The sequence below is a fragment of the Neomonachus schauinslandi genome, chromosome 11 (assembly GCF_002201575.2).
Source record: "Neomonachus schauinslandi chromosome 11, ASM220157v2, whole genome shotgun sequence".
Classification (NCBI taxonomy): domain Eukaryota; kingdom Metazoa; phylum Chordata; class Mammalia; order Carnivora; family Phocidae; genus Neomonachus; species Neomonachus schauinslandi.
This window is the reverse complement of record NC_058413.1, coordinates 36,031,277-36,047,862: the sequence shown is the minus strand read 5'-3', so window position 1 is coordinate 36,047,862 and position 16,586 is coordinate 36,031,277. Positions and strand designations below refer to the sequence as shown.

General features: G+C 36.2%; 1 protein-coding gene across 1 annotated transcript in view; it reads left to right on the top strand.

The window, feature by feature from the left end:
- The window catches only part of ANO5 (anoctamin 5), a 106,766-nt gene that overhangs the window by 69,290 nt on the left and 20,890 nt on the right, over positions 1–16,586 (top strand). The window contains exons 8-12 of the mRNA XM_021685862.1: positions 5,169–5,303; positions 5,660–5,765; positions 5,870–5,930; positions 13,633–13,784; positions 16,082–16,156. Coding sequence (XP_021541537.1) covers positions 5,169–5,303; positions 5,660–5,765; positions 5,870–5,930; positions 13,633–13,784; positions 16,082–16,156 — 529 coding nt within the window. The remainder of the gene's footprint in view (positions 1–5,168; positions 5,304–5,659; positions 5,766–5,869; positions 5,931–13,632; positions 13,785–16,081; positions 16,157–16,586) is intronic.

Here is a 16,586-nt window from a genome sequence, read left to right as displayed (position 1 = left end):
CATTTACAATAGCACCAAAAACCATAAGATACCTCGGAATAAACCTAACCAAAGAGGTAAAGGATCTATACTCTAGAAACTACAAAACACTCATGAAAGAAATTGAAGAAGACACAAAAAGATGGAAAAATATTCCATGCTCATGGATCGGAAGAATAAACATTGTTAAAATGTCTATGCTACCCAGAGAAATCTATACCTTCAATGCCATCCCGATCAAAATTCCAATGACATTTTTCAAAGTGCTGGAACAAACAATACTAAAATTTGTATGGAACCAGAAAAGACCCCGAATCGCCAAGGAGATGTTGAAAAAGAAAAACAAAGCTGGGGGCATCACGTTGCCTGATTTCAAGCTATATTACAAAGCAGTGATCACCAAGACAGCATGGTACTGGCACAAAAACAGACATATAGACCAATGGAACAGAATAGAGAACCCAGATATGGACCCTCAACTCTATGGTCAAATAATCTTTGACAAAGCAGGAAAAAACATGCAATGGAAAAGACAGTCTCTTCAATAAATGGTGCTGGGAAAATTGGACAGCCACATGCAGAAGAATGAAACTCGACCATTCTCTAACACCATTCACAAAGATAAACTCAAAGTGGATGAAACACCTCAATGTGAGACAGGAATCCATCAAAATCCTAGAGGAGAACATAGGCAGTAACCTCTTTGACATCGGCCACAGCCACTTCTTTCAAGATACATCTTCAAAAGCTAGTGAAACAAAAGCAAAAATGAACTTTGGGGACTTCATCAAGATAAAAAGCTTCTGCACAGCAAAGGAAACAGTCAAAAAAACAAAGAGGCAACCCACAGAATGGGAGAAGATATTTGCAAATGACACTACAGATAAAGGGCTGGTATCCAAAATCTATAAAGAACTTCTCAAACTCAACACCCAAAAAACAAATAATCAAGTCAAAAAGTGGGCAGAAGAGATGAACAGACACTTCTCTGAAGAAGACATACAAATGGCTAACAGACACATGAAAAAATGTTCATCATCATTAGCCATCAGGGAAATCCAAATCAAAACCACACTGAGATACCACCTTACACCAGTTAGAATGGCCAAAATGGACAGGGAAAGAAACAACAAATGTTGGAGAGGTTGTGGAGAAAGGGGAACCCTCTTACACTGTTGGTGGGAATGCAAGTTGGTACAGCCACTTTGGAAAACAGTGTGGAGGTTCCTCAAAAATTTAAAATTAGAGCTACCCTATGACCCAGCAATTGCACTCCTGGGTATTTACCCCAAAGACACAGATGTAGTGAAAAGAAGGGCCATATGCACCCCAATGTTCATAGCAGCAATGTCCACAATAGCCAAACTGTGGAAAGAGCCGAGATGCCCTTCAACAAATGAATGGATGAAGAAGATGTGGTCCATATATACAATGGAATATTACTCAGCCATCAGAAAAGATGAATACCCAACTTTTACATCAACATGGATGGGACTGGAGGAGATGTTAAGTGAAATAAATCAAGCAGAAAAAGTCAATTATGTGGTTTCACTTATTTGTGGAACATAAGGAATAACATGGAGGACATTAGGAGAAGGAAGGGAAAATGAAGGGGGGGGGAATCGGAGGGGGACATGAACCATGAGAGACTATGGACTCTGAGAAACAAACAGCGTTTTAGAGGGGAGGGGGGAAGGGGGATTGGTTAGCCCGGTGATGGGTATTAAGGAGGGCACATACTGCATGGAGCACTGGGTGTTATACGAAAACAATGGATCATGGATCGCTACATCAAAAACTAATGATGTGGGGCACCTGGGTGGCTCAGTCGGTTAAGCTGCTGCCTTCAGCTCAGGTCATGATCCCAGGGTCCTGGGATCGAGCCCCACATTGGGCTCCCTGCTCAGCGGGGAGCCTGCTTCTCCCTCTCCCTCTGCCTGCCTCTCTACATACTTGTTCTCTCTGTCTGTCAAATAAATAAATAAAATCTTAAAAAAACAAAACAAAACAAAAACTAATGATGTATTGTATGGTGACTAACATAACATAATAAAATTAAAAACTACAAAAAAAAAAAGAACCATCACCTCATTGGAAATAAGGAAGGTAGTTGAGAGATGGATGCAAGACTGAGGTCAGAGAAGTAAGGAGGCTATTAAAAATTTTCAGGAATAGGTATTGATGGTCACATGCAAGATATTGGTAATAGAAAAGAGAGGCGACTATGGATTAGAAAAAGATTTTTATAACAAAATTTATTGCATTTAGTGGACGATTGGATATGGAAAATTTCAAAAAAAAAATAAAAAGGAAGACAGGATGCCTTGGGATGGCTAGAAAGAGATTTAGAATTTAGGAGTCTGATTTCTGAGATTTCACATAGTTCATGTTACCTCTACACCAAACTTTAGTTTCATGTTCAAACATTTGTAAATAGTTTTGCTGTCTTTTGGGTACTGATCATTTTGTCATATTAGATTTTATTTTTAAAGAAACGGTAGGAATACTGAGGTTGCCATCATTGGTTTATCAGTCTTCAGTGTTACATGCCCTCTGATCTTATTTTTTCTTTCCAATTTAAGAGCTCTCTCTATTTTTCTTTTGATATCACCTATTCTGAGTGGTTTAATACTTAATATATGCCTATATAGTAAATAGCTTAGAATAAACATATTTATATTGAATATAATGGTGCTATTCAAATGTTATTAAATGTAATAGCTAAGTGTCTCAGATGCCATAAATTCACTATAAAAATGAATCCCTTTTAATTAAATGTTTGCATTTGTTTGCTCATTCCTCAAGCCCATACTCAGCTCAGTTATATCATCATTCTTTTGATTATTTGCTGTGGCTCAGACTAAGTCTTGGAAATACAAAATTAGACCAATGCCTTCTCACCAGATCTCACAAACAATATTATTGAATGTCTCCTACCTGTCAACGTGCTGTTTAGATGCTATGGGGCTACAAATGGGTTCAAAGTCTAGTAAGTAAAATGGGCAGATTAAGAAATACTGTAGGTATGCATATAAGGCTCATTTTTCTAAAAATAAATACTCAAAAGAAAGGTTCTCTTTATATTTGGGTCTTTATAGACTATCTCATATTATTAGAGTTCTCCCATTTTCTTTGTTATGAATAATGAGATAATTTAACATCTTAAATGTTACTTCATTACTGTGTACATTTTTGCCATAATACAAATCTGAGATATGTCTTTTGCATTTTACATTTGCAAGAGATGGTTTAGTTGTTAATCTGTGATTGTTAAGCTTCCCAAATCGAAAGTTTAGTAAAATAATTTCTATGATTCCATATATAATAAATGCTCATCTGAGAATTTCTCTTTTAAAGAATTTTTTAATACTAATTAAAAATCTGGAATTCTTGAAGACTTTTTTTTTAATTCTCAAGGAGTAAGAGTCTTGAAATTTAAAAGGGAGAAAAAGGTAGTTCTTTAAAATTAAGGTTGTTGAAATATCTGGTTTCTTTATGAATTCCCAAAGAATTTAGGTTAAATCTATAGCAGTAATATTAATATCTTCACTTCAAAAAATGATTGGTTTTGTAATTTTTAAAACATCAAGTGGAAATAGATTTGATGAATAGTAAACTCCACAAAATCAAATATTTTTATCCTTTATTAAAAGATTTTGATGTTTTGGGGCTCCTGGGTAGCTCAGTTGGTTAAGCATCTGCCTTCGGCTCAGGTCATGATCTCAGGGTCCTGGGATCCAGTCATGTGTTGGGCTCTGTGCTTAATGGGTAGTCTCCTTCTCCTTCTCCCTCTGGCTCTCCCCTGGCTAGTGCTCTCTCTCTCTCTCTCTCAAGTAAATAAACAAAATCTTTAAAAAAAAAAAAGATTTTTATATTATGCAGTATTGAAGTAATTGCTGTATTTTTCAGCAAAAAAGAAAAGAAAAGAAAAAAACAAATTCACTTATCCTAAGTGTAAGTGAGCCTAAAGAATTTGGGAGTGGCAAATTAACAAGGGACTACGATGGAGTTTTAATTTAATTTCAAGTTTATAGTGATTTGAGGAACAGAACAAGAGAAAACAACAGTGCAAAAATGTTTATAATCAGTGAAAAGAATGAAAGATGGTATAAGCAGCGAGATGCCTATTTTAATTAGAAAAGATTAGGACGTTTGAGTACTTGAAGAATATGAGGCTCAATAAAATTAGTACTGAATACAAGGAAATATGTAAATATTGGGAAATTAAGTTTATACCCTTATGTTCAGAGTTGTATTTTTGAGCATGTATGGAAATTATAAATTAATATTAAGTGATGTAATAGATGGTGGTATAGCATGCTATTAGAACCCAGAAGGGATCATATCTATCTGCCTTGGAAACTGTGGAAAGGTTTCACAGATTTGATAAGCCGAACTCTATATGAATAGGAGGATTAATCTGGTTTTAAAAAATGAGGTTTTTGAGACAGAGAAAACTATATTCTCGGATTCCATAAGGGATTCCTTAAAGGGGACTTGGTCTGAAAAACAAAAACAGAAACAAGAAAAAAAACCTTGGTGGTAAGACTTAAACACTTAGGACACGTAATGCTGTAACTTTTTAACTTTTTGTAAAGCAAGAACTGAACTGCGTATTTTACGGAACTCTTATTACGTGGTCATTTTTAATTCCTTGGTTTGCTACCCATCTCACAACCCTGTAAACATCCATCAGAGATCCAAAATTGCAGGAAGATGGAAGCTTATACATAGAACCTTGTCTAATGTGGTCAGAGTACCTTCTTTATATTAGAAAGATAAATAAAGCCAAACTCCATTCACATTGTGAATGTGATTTGATCTTAATTGCTGGAAGTTACACTGCAGAACGTTCTACAGTTTATTTCAATACATTTAAACTCTCCTTAAAACTTAGAAGCTTTTCAAATTACCTTATTATCTCAGAATTAAAACTTAACTTATACTCAGTTGGTTTCTGACTTTTATGTGCTATCTCCTTTAGTCATTATACCAGTTCTGTGGATAAGCATCATCCTGTATTTTGTGTTGTGGAAACCAAAGTGAGGAGAGTTTAGTAACTTTACCAAAATTGCAGGGCTAGAAAGCAAAGGAGCCAGGAATATAGGTCTTGTCTGAATACAAAACCAAAGCTCTCTGGATGGTATCATTCTTCTAACCTTTGATCTTATTTCTACCTTCTTTCATAGGAATTATTTTGGAGAAAAAATTGCCATGTATTTTGTCTTTCTTGGATTTTACACCGAAATGCTGTCCTTTGCAGCTATAGTTGGCTTAGCTTGTTTCATTTACGGCTTATTATCAATGGATGGTAACTCAAGCAGGTGAGTGCAACTGAATTGCCCAAACAGAGAACATCTCGCTGTTATACTGAGACTGTTGTTATTATTTCCCTGGCATGTTCTCAGAAGGTTTCCTGATAGCAGGCAGATAATTGATATTTTTGAGAGAAAAAAACAAAACAAAACAAAACGTAACAGCTGCCCCTCACCTGGTGCTTTATGGAAAATCTGTTTTTAATGATCAGCTGTAAATATTCTGTTTCTCAAAACATGACTTGACCAACGACAGAAATTGCTGCTTTATTACCCCTCCGCCATATGTGAGAAGCTGTATAGACAGTGGTTCTGTCACCTGAAAACACATCACTTTGAAAATAACTTTGCTGTTCCCTCTGCAGCACTGAGATCTGTGACCCTACAATTGGAGGTCAGATTATCATGTGTCCACTCTGTGATCAAGTGTGTGATTATTGGAGACTAAATACCACGTGTTTGGCTTCAAAGGTATGTATGCATTGTGGAACGATGAAAAGACTTGGAATTTCTCTCTTTTTGTATCGCATTTGATACACTAAGTAGCCTTTGTGATGTTATTGCTGTTTTTACAGATCTCCCATTTATTTGATAACGAGTCAACAGTGTTCTTTGCAATATTCATGGGAATTTGGGGTGAGTAAATAGTCATATAAAAAAACAACTTTCTCCAGGTTATGTGTTATGTGACCCATCTGTATAACATATATATAACAGATGGCATACCTTATATACCAAAGGTGATTTTGGACCTTTGTGTCTTTGCTAGCTAGCATCAGTACACTGATGGAGTCTACATCGGTGGTCGTAGTCCTTGGTCCTTGGTCCGAAAAGGTCTTTATTAATCATCTCTTTATTTCTCTGAGAGATAATATCATTTTTGAAACTTTGTATGCATTCAGCTCATACTGTCTCCCAGCACTATGGTAAAAAAACCAGCTCAATAAGTACTTAATGCAGGAAAGAATACACATAAATACACATAAAAATGGCTGGATGATATTGAATCATGGGCACAAAGTTGAACAAGAATCAACAACTGTTGAGGGCTAATAAATCCATGTTTGAATCTAAATTTCCTGTGTATAATTCTGGTTCCAGCTTCCAGTTCCGTTTGTTAAAAATCTTCCATGTAAAGTAGAATTCCCCTTAATTTTGGAAATGTCCCAGTATTTCATCTTTTTCATTTTACATGAGAAACAGAGGTGTCATGAAGTTGTTCCTGCCATCAGTGAGGAAAATATTTTATGTAAGAGTAACTCAGCAGGAGGAAGCCTGAAGACTTCTAAAACATGTCCCAAATTTCAGGGGACTCTGGGAAAAAATATACTTTTTTCTTTCCAACTTGAAAAAAAAAGTCTTCAACAATATGTACATTTAAAAACTGGGCAAGAGAACAAGGGTAGCTTAATCCAGGCAAAAAGACACCAAAACATGGGGATATGGGTGTGAAGCAGAGGGATTTAGCAGAGCTAAATGCAGAGCTGCTATGTGAAGAGAGCAGCCTAGATTTAAAGAACGGAGGACAGAGAAATCTTACTAACAATCCTCTAATTACCCCAACTTTGCTAAGTCCAGCTATATCTTTATCCTACGGCTGCCAAGTCCTTCCTCTATCATTACTCAGAATCAATAGTGCATGAGAGGTGCACCAGTTACAGCAAATACAATAGTTTGCGGTTGTTTCCAATGAGAGAGATTGTGCACCCACTGCAACCTTCTATTTCATCACAGAGAAGCCGCCATATGTGGAACATACAGACCTTTGTGTGTGTGAAGAGGTGCTACCATCAGTTCTCTGGGAAAAGTTTACTCTAATAGTGAATTGGTTTACCTTTGCTTTTTGAGGATCGTGGCCAAATTTGAGTCCTTAACACATTCTAGGTTAAAGGAACAATACTAGTCCTTATCACTATATAATGATTTTCTTTGCCTCTTACTATAGCCTTTGTCTAAAGTCTATTTTGTCTGATATAAGTATAACTAACCTTGCTTTCTTTTGGTTTCCATTTGTACGGAATATCTTTTTTCATCCCTTCCCTTTCAATATGTATGTCCTTAAAGCTGTAGTGAGTCTCTTGCAGTTCACATATAGTTGGGTCTTGTTTTTTACTCATTCAGCCATTCCAAGACTTTTGACTGGAGAATTTAGTTTATTTACATTAAAGTCATAATTGGTAGGTGTGGACTTACATTTGCCATTTTGTTAATTTTTTTCTGGATGTTTTATAATTTCTTTGTTCCTTCCTGTCTTGCCCTCCTGCTTTGGGCAATGATAATTTTCTCTAATGGTATGCTCATATTCCTTTCTTTTTATCTTCTAGGTATCTGTTATAGGTTTTTGCTTTGTGAATACCACAAGGCTTATATAAAACATCTTATAGTTAGTAATAGTCTATGGTAAGCCAAGACAGATTAACTTTGAATGCATGCTAAAGTTTGGTATTTTTACTTTCCTCTCCGTTTTTTATGCGTTTGATGTCACAATTTACATTTTTTATCTTGTTTATTCATTAACCAGTTATTGTATAGTTATTTTTACTACTTTTTGTCTTTTAACCTTCATACTAGTTTTATAAATGACTTACCCATTCCCATCACATTAAAGTATTCTGAATTTAACTATATATAACTATATATTTATCTTTACTAGTGAGATTTATATTTTCATATGTTTTCATGTTACTAATTAGCATTCTTTTATCTCATATCAAAGAAGTCCCTTTAACATTTCTTATAAGGCCAGGCCATCTTGGTGGTGATGAACTCCTTTAGCTTTTGCTTGTCTGGAAAACTCTTTATCTCCTCTTCAGTTCTGAAGGAGAGCTTGCCGGTTAGAATATTCTTGGTTGGCAGTTTTTGTCTTTCAGCACTTTGACTATATCATGTCACTTCTTCCTGGCCTGCAAAGTTTCTGCTGAAAAATCTGCTGATAGTCTTATGATGTTTCCCTTGTACATAACAAGTTGTTTTTCTCTTGTTGTAAGATTCTCTCTTTGCCTTTACCTTTTGAGAATTTAATTATAGTGTCTCGTAATGTGGGTCTTTTTGGACTCATTTGGAATGCTTTTGGCTTCCAGGATTTGATATATCTCCGCCGCCCCCCCCACCCCCGCCACCATGTTAGGGATGTTTTCAAACATTATATCTTTGAGTAAGTTTTCTGCTCCTTTCTTACCCTCTTCTCCTTTTGGGAGCCTGTAATATAAATGTTGGTCAGCTTGATATTGTCTCATAAGTCCCTTAAGCTGATTTCACTCTTTTTTCTTTTTGCTCCTCTGATTGAATTCATCACTGCTTTGTTTTCAGTTTTGCTGATCCTTGCTTCACTTGATCTAATCTTCTGTGGAATCACTCTATTGAAATTTTTAAATACAGTATTGCATTCTTCAGCTCTCTGTGTTTATTACTTTTTATATTTTGTCTCTTTGTTCAGATTCTCACTTTGTTCACACATTGTTCTTCTGACCTTGGTAAGCATCTTTTATGACCATTATTTTGAACTCCCTATCAGGTAAATCATTTATCTTCATTTCATTAAGGTCTTTTACTGAGGTTTATTTTCTTTTTCTTTTTGTTTTGTTGTTGTTGTTTGGAACATATTTCTGGGTTTCTTCATTTGCTTTGTCTCTCTGTGTTGGTTTCTGTGCATTAGATAAAACAACTACCTCTCCCAGTCCTGACCATGTGATCTGGTATAGGAGATGAATCTTTTTGATCAATCCAGTCTGAACTTTGGTCATCTCTGTAAACTCTGTGATTATCTCCACTGCTTTCTTTGTTCTTAGTGGTTCCCAGTATTTGGGAGTATGCTAAGACCTGTCAGTGTCCCAAAGGGGGAAGATCTCAATCAGCACCTAGATGCAGCCTGACTAGGGAAGCCAAACCTTTAGGAAGCAGCTTCTAAGTGTGCAAGTAGATCTCCTTCAGGTAAATATTGGAATACTAAAACACTGCTTAATTATACTATGCTCTTAAAACTTTGTTCTCCTAGTAACAATGTATCTACTGAATACATGAGTAAAGAAATGAATAAATGAGTAAAAGCCATCTGTCTCAGTCAGTATTAAATTAAAAAGTGAATAAATAAATGAGTGAAATATAACCTGTTCTTAAGAAGGTCACAATCTAATTTGGTCAGAATCCAATACATGCTCTCATTAAATTTTAAGTGCTGAGGAAGTACAGAGGAGGAAGGAATTATTTCTTGACTAGAGGAATTGAGATAACTATGGAAGATATGGAATTTGTTTTGGTTTTTTTTAAAAATAAGATTTTGATAGGGAAAAAGGGTGGGAAAGGATAGAACAATCTGATGTGAACATTAGCTTATCCTCTATGCCTTCATTGTAATGAACCATCTCTGAGAGTCCCTTTAAGCTGAAGGTTTTGCCAACGTCACTTCCTGTGGGACATCATCCTCTTCCTCACAACTGCTTTCTTCATTTATGGCAGTAAGATTGCCTTTGCTAGATTTCTCTGGCTATATGTGTAGTCTCTCAAATGGCAGCAGTGTCAATAGTCTCAGAGTCCTCTATTTATTCTGTAACTCCATTTATGTTTTATTTGTTAATCACTTTTTATTCCTTGCTATACTTTCGTCCTTGTTGATCAGTACTATCTTTTGATAACCATTTTTGTAAAATGTCACATGGAAGACAAGGAGAAAACACAAATGGATGCTTTGCTCTCTGTGCATTAATGGAGTAACAGATATGTAGTGGTTCAAACACCAGCAGCATTTAACGTGATGTGATTGGTCACTAATCATGATATACATCTGCTATTTATATAGTGATTTGTGGTTTGAAGAACTAACAGCAAAATTTGTACTTTATGCAACAGTTCACAATTAATTTACTGCAGTACCTGAACTTTGAGTCATGCTGGGGGACTTGTGTTATATAACTAACCCATGGAAACTGGAACATGCATACTATAACCATGCAAAGCAAACAATATCTATATTTCTAAATATTTGGAGGAATAATATAATAAGCCATCCCATGCTCATGGACTGGAAGACTTAATATTATTAATTTTTCCATACTACCCAAAGTGATCTAAATATTCAATATGATCTCTACCAAAATCCCAATGGCATTTTTTAACAGAAATGGGAAAAACAACTGAAAAAGTTCATGTAGAATCACAAGAGTCATGAAGTAGCTGGGTCAGTCTTGAGAAAGAGCAAAGCTGGAGACATCACACTTCTTGATTTCAAAATTGCAAAGCTACAGTAATCAAAACAATATGGCACTGGCATAAAGACAGATATACAGACCAGTAGAACAGAATAAAGTTCAGAAATAAACCCATACATATATGGTTAACTAATCTTCGACAAGAGTTCCAAGAATACACAATGGGGAAGGGATAGTCTCTTCAACAAATGGTGTGGAGAAATTGGATATCTACATGCAAAATAATGAAATTGAATCTTTATCTTACACTATACACAAAAATCACTTGAAAATTGGATAAAATCTTAAATGTAAGACCTGGAACTATATAAAACTCCTCGAAGAAAATTTAAGGAAAAACTTCATGACATTGATCTTGGCAGTTATTTCCTGGACATAACACCAAAGCCCAGGTAACAGAAACCAAAAACAAGTTGGACTGCATCAAGCTAAAAAGTTTCTGTGCAGCATAGAAAATGGCAGAGTGAAAAGACAACCCATGGAATGGCAGAAAATATTTGCAAATCATATCTCTGATAAGGGGTGAATCTCCAAAATACTTAAGGAACTCCTGAAACTCAATAGTGAAAAAACCCAGGGCGGTTAGGCATCTGACTCTGTTTCGGCTCAGGTCATGATCTTGCAGTCGTGGAATCAAGCCCTATGTCAGGCTCTGTGCTTAGTTTGGAGTCTGTTTCAAATTCTTTCTCCTCTCTCTCTGCCCCTCTCCACTCATGCTCGCTCTCTTTCTCTCTCTCTCTCAAATAAATAAAATCTTTGAAAAAATAGTGAAAAAACCCTAATAACCTGATTTTAAAATGGACAAAGGACTCAAATAGACATTCTCCAAAGAATATATACAAATGGCCAATAGGTATATGAAGAAATGCTTAGTGTCACTAGTTACCAGGGAAATGCAAATCAAAACCACAATGAGATGTGATCTCACACCTGTCAAGATGGCTATTACCAAGACAACAAAAGACAAGAGCTGGTGAGGATGTGGAGAATTATAATAAATTTTTGTACATTATTAGTGGGAATGCTAAATGGTACAGCTGGAAAACAGTATGGAAATTCCTCAGAAAACTAAAAATAGAACTGCTATATCCAGCAATACCACTTCTGAGTATTTACTCCAGATAATTGAAATCAGGATCTTGAAGAGATGTTGGGACTCCTATGTTCACTGAAGCACTATCCACAATAAGCGAAAGGTGGAAACTACCTAAATGTCCACATTGACAGATGAATAGATAAAGAAATTGTGGTATATAAATACACCACATACTGTTGGTATATAATTTGATATGCTATTCACCCTTGAAAAGAAGGAAATTCTGCAATATGTGACAATATGGATGAACCTTGAAAATATTATGGTCAGTGAAATTATACCAGTTACAAAGAAATCCTTCCTGATCCCATTTATATGAAGTATCTAAAATAGTCACATTTATAGAATCAGAGAGTGGAATGGAGATTATTGGGGATTAGTGGAGGTGAGGGAAAAAGGGAGTAACTAATCAATGGGCATATAGTCTCAGTTAAGTAAGATAAAGAAACTCTAGAGAGCTGCTGTACAACCTTGTGCCTATAGTCAACAATAAGGTATTGTAGACTTAAAATTTGTTAAGATGGTAGAAAGCTGCTTAACTGTTCTTACAATAAAATAAATTTTTTTAAAAGGAGGAAAAGGGGCACCTGGGTAGCTCAGTCAGTTAAGTGTCCGATTCTTGATCTCAGCTCAGGTCTTGATCTCAAGGTTGTGGGTTCAAGTCCCGTGTTGGGCTCCATGCTGGGTGTGGATCCTATTAAAAAAAATTAAAAATTAAAAAAAAATTAAAAATTATAATAAAAGTAAGCAGGGAATGTGTCAGATGAAACATTAAAATTTGAATCACAGGTGATAAAATTATAAGTTAATATTGATTGTGTTAGTATTCCATTCTTAGATATATACCCAAGAGAAAGGCATTCATATGCCCACCAGTAGATATGCATAAGAACATTCACAGCAACACTATTTGTAATAGCAAAAAACCTGGTGATAGCTGAAACTCCCATGAACCTGAGAATAAACAAAATTGTGATTTACATAAATAATGGAATACTACACAGCAATGAAAATAAATGAACTTTTGCTATACACAGCAATATATGGATTCAGTTTATAAGAAAAGTTGAACCAAAACAAAACCTAACACAAAACTACCTATGGTATGTCACCATTTATGAAAAGTTCAAAGACAGGTGAAACTCTCCTATGATATTAGAGGCTAGGATACTAGTTATACTTACATCTTAGAAGAGTCATAAGGGAGTGTTTCTGGGGGTTCTGGTAATGTTCTATATTTTGATATTGATGCTGATTACATAGGAATGTTCATTTTGTGAAAATTCTTTAAATTGTACCATTGTGTTTTATGTACTTTTCTGTAAATATGTTATGATGCAATTGGAAGTTTATTAAAAATTATATGTATATATATATATAAAGAGAGAGAGAGGAAGAGAGACAGGCAGACAGAGATAGAGAGACAGAGATTGTGCTATGGTAGTGGCTCTCATGTTTTCCTTAAATTTACCTAAGCCCGAAAAACTGGTATGATCACTTGAATGATTTCGCTAAAAAAAAAAAAACAAAAAACATGCGAGCCAAAGCTAGGTTTTAGTAAAAAATTAAGTTTAAATATTACTTCAGACTAGAGTAACGTGCCTGAAATGTTTTTTTCTTGAGTGGACTGCTACGAAATTAACTGGAGTTTTTTTTTTTAAGATTTATTTATTCATTTGAGAGAGCGAGAATGAGAGAGAGCACATGAGAGGGGGGAGGGTCAGAGGGAGAAGCAGGCTCCCCGCCGAGCAGGGAGCCCGATGCGGGACTCGATCCCGGGACTCCAGGATCATGACCCGAGCCGAAGGCAGTCGCTTAACCAACTGAGCCACCCAGGCACCCTGGAGTTTTTATATATGCATTATTTCAATGTTATTACCTGCTATTAAGCCAACATAGTAGTGACAGAAGAACCATATTCAGCCAACATGGTTTTTTAAAGTCAAGGGAAAAAAAAAGAGCCCCAGATTACTTTGTTATGGACTTTATTTCTCCATCCTTTGATTACAGTTGTTTTTACACATTTCTTTGTCTACAGTCACATTGTTTTTGGAGTTTTGGAAACAGCGACAGGCCAGAATGGAATATGAGTGGGACCTGGTGGATTTCGAAGAGGAGCAACAACAGCTCCAGCTGAGACCGGAATTTGAAGCGATGTGTAAACACAGGAAGATGAATGCAGTGACTAAGGTAGGTCAGGGCACTGACGGGCAGCATGTCTCAATGGAGTCACCGCTGTAGGTCGCCACACAAATAATAGTGTATATTTTAATTTGCCTTTAAAATATTTTCCAACATATAAAGCTTATAAACATCTTTCCTTGTTTCTCACACGTGTTTCAAACATATACAAATAAAGTAGAGGGTGCCCGGGTGGCTCAGTCAGTTAAGCGGCTGCCTTCGGCTCAGGTCATGATCCTGCGGTCCTGGGATCGAGCCCCGCGTCAGGCTCCCTGCTCAGCGGGAAGCCTGCTTCTCCCTCTGCCACTTCCCCTGCTTGTGTTCCCTCTCTCGCTGTCTCTCTCTCTCTGTCAAATAAATAAATAAAATCTTTAGGAAAAAAAAAGTAGATGGAAAAGTATAACGAACCCCAGGATAGACCCATCACCCAGCTTCAAAGAATACTAATTCATGGACAGTCTTGTTTCCTTCACAATTGCTCCTCCCTGCCACGAGATGATTTTGAAGCATATACAAGGCCTCATGCCATGAAATAACCTAGTTTTGTAATAAATAAAATAAAAGGAAAATGGAAAATAATGTGTATGCAGTGGACTTAGTATATAAATACATATGCACATGGAAATGATACTATGTTAATGTACCAAAATTAAAATAGTATTGTATTAAGATAGTGAGCTTATGAGTGATTGTTTTATTAGACCTAATTTTATTCACCTAGTCCCTTTTAATTTATTATAATGGGAAGATCATTGCATTTGTGTCTGGATGGCAAAGTCTAGATTTGGGGTTCCTTCACTGGCAAATCACCTATATGTTGGTGACTGAGTAATTTGACTTCTTGGTACCTCTTTTTTTTTTTTTTATGTGAAAAATGCGAGGTACTTTGCCTTCAAAGACCAGACTCTTGACCGCATATTCTTAGCGTCTCTACCTTTCATCATCCATAATCACTGTGTGGCCTGATGCTGTTAAAGGGAGAATAGAGTATGCCTCTAACACAGTCTCTTCAGCAGAATTTCCCACTCTGTTCAGGGCACTATTCTTGTGGCATAATACTCAAAATTTTTTTCACAGTTTAGACATTTATGCATTCACTAAACATTAACTTTTAGTGGACATTACAAAAAATTCAGTAAATGAGCAAAGGGGAAAAACGCCTCGGAAAATACATTAACAACTTGGGTAGCTGTATGACATTAAGAAAATATATTAAAAGAGACATTGTCATGATAATGACATGATGTGTATCTATTCATATTTCATGGTATAAAAAGGAAACTAAAAGCAGGCCTAAAATCATTGCCATAAAAACAAGATGTGCTAAACGTTTACATTTGAAACCAGCTGAAAACAATATGGATCGATTCACTGTGAGTCATCCGCTTGAATGGTTTTGAAATCAAGGTTTTTGACTTCCTTGCAGTGCTTCTTCAGTGGGTCAGTATGACCAGAGCTCTCACATTTGAGTCTGTATTGGGAAACACATACATGTATGTATGGACACACATACACACGTGCACAAACAAATATGCACACACAAACACATACATATTGGACACACATGTGTACACATGCACACACGTTGAGTAGAAACTCTGGGACAGCTATTCTGCCTGTCAAGTTCTGTTTGCATTCAGTCTTCCCTAAAAATCCTCAAGGTGTAAAAATCCTCCCTATCTAAAGGATAGGATTACATGATTTAGATTTCTGCTGACAGCTATTTTTTACTATATAGCAATTTTTTGGGGTAAGATCTCATTGCCTCCTGATAAAGCTATGAATTTCAGCTGATATAATGAATATCTTCCATTAATGAGTTAGACAAACATCAAGATAGAAAATTCTGGTCCCCTGAACTGTGTGGAAGAACACACAGAACACTGTAAATATAAAGATGGTGCCCTATTTGATATAATGTATAGCAATTATAGAGCAATGCAGTTCAATTCAGTTCAATTAGAAGAAAACTGTAATATCATTAAAGCATGTCCACGTAAGCAGCAGCCCCCAGGCTTTGACTTTGTTTCCCATCTACCAGGCCCTGAATACCACTCTAATTCAATCCTGAGGATATAGTGTGTATCCATTATGTTTCATATCCTGTGTGAAATATCTCACTTAAGAGCCCTGAAGGTCTCTCCTTGAAGGGAAGGAACCATTGCTAGAATGTAGCTGCCCATGAGCTGTAGTGGATTCTGGGGGAGGTTTCTAGTTTAACTGGGTTTTGTGGTTTTGACTACTGCTTGGCATCCCAACTTTGAGGGTAGATTTTGAATTTTGCTGTGATTTCTTCAAAATTGCAGGAGATGGAACCTTACATGCCTCTTTGTAGTCGTCTTCCATGGTACTTTTTATCAGGAGCTACGGTGACATTATGGGTGAGCATTCTTGGAAAACTGCTCTCATCTCTTGATGTGCAATCATATTAGGATTAGCTCAGCAGTTTCATCTGCCATGGCTCTTGAGTCCCTCTCCCCTTTCTCCCCCTCTTTTGGCTTTTTATTTTGAATAGAGCTCCTATGTAAAATCAAGTGTGATCCACATGGATGTGCCATAATTGAACCTTGGAGAAAGAGCTCGGGGAGAGACTGGTGCCTCATCTTAGAGCCTGTCCCTCCCCCTCTCCCAGCAACCAGAACAGTGCAACAAATAATTTGTTTGCAGGCCATTTGGGTTTTGTTTCCTTAAAAAAATCATTAATTTATCTTTATCTCCACTTAAAATATCTACACAAAATGCAAAAGAAAAGCATATACTCTTAAAATTTATTTTCTTGCTGAAATAAATAGAAGAAAGTACTACTTCTAC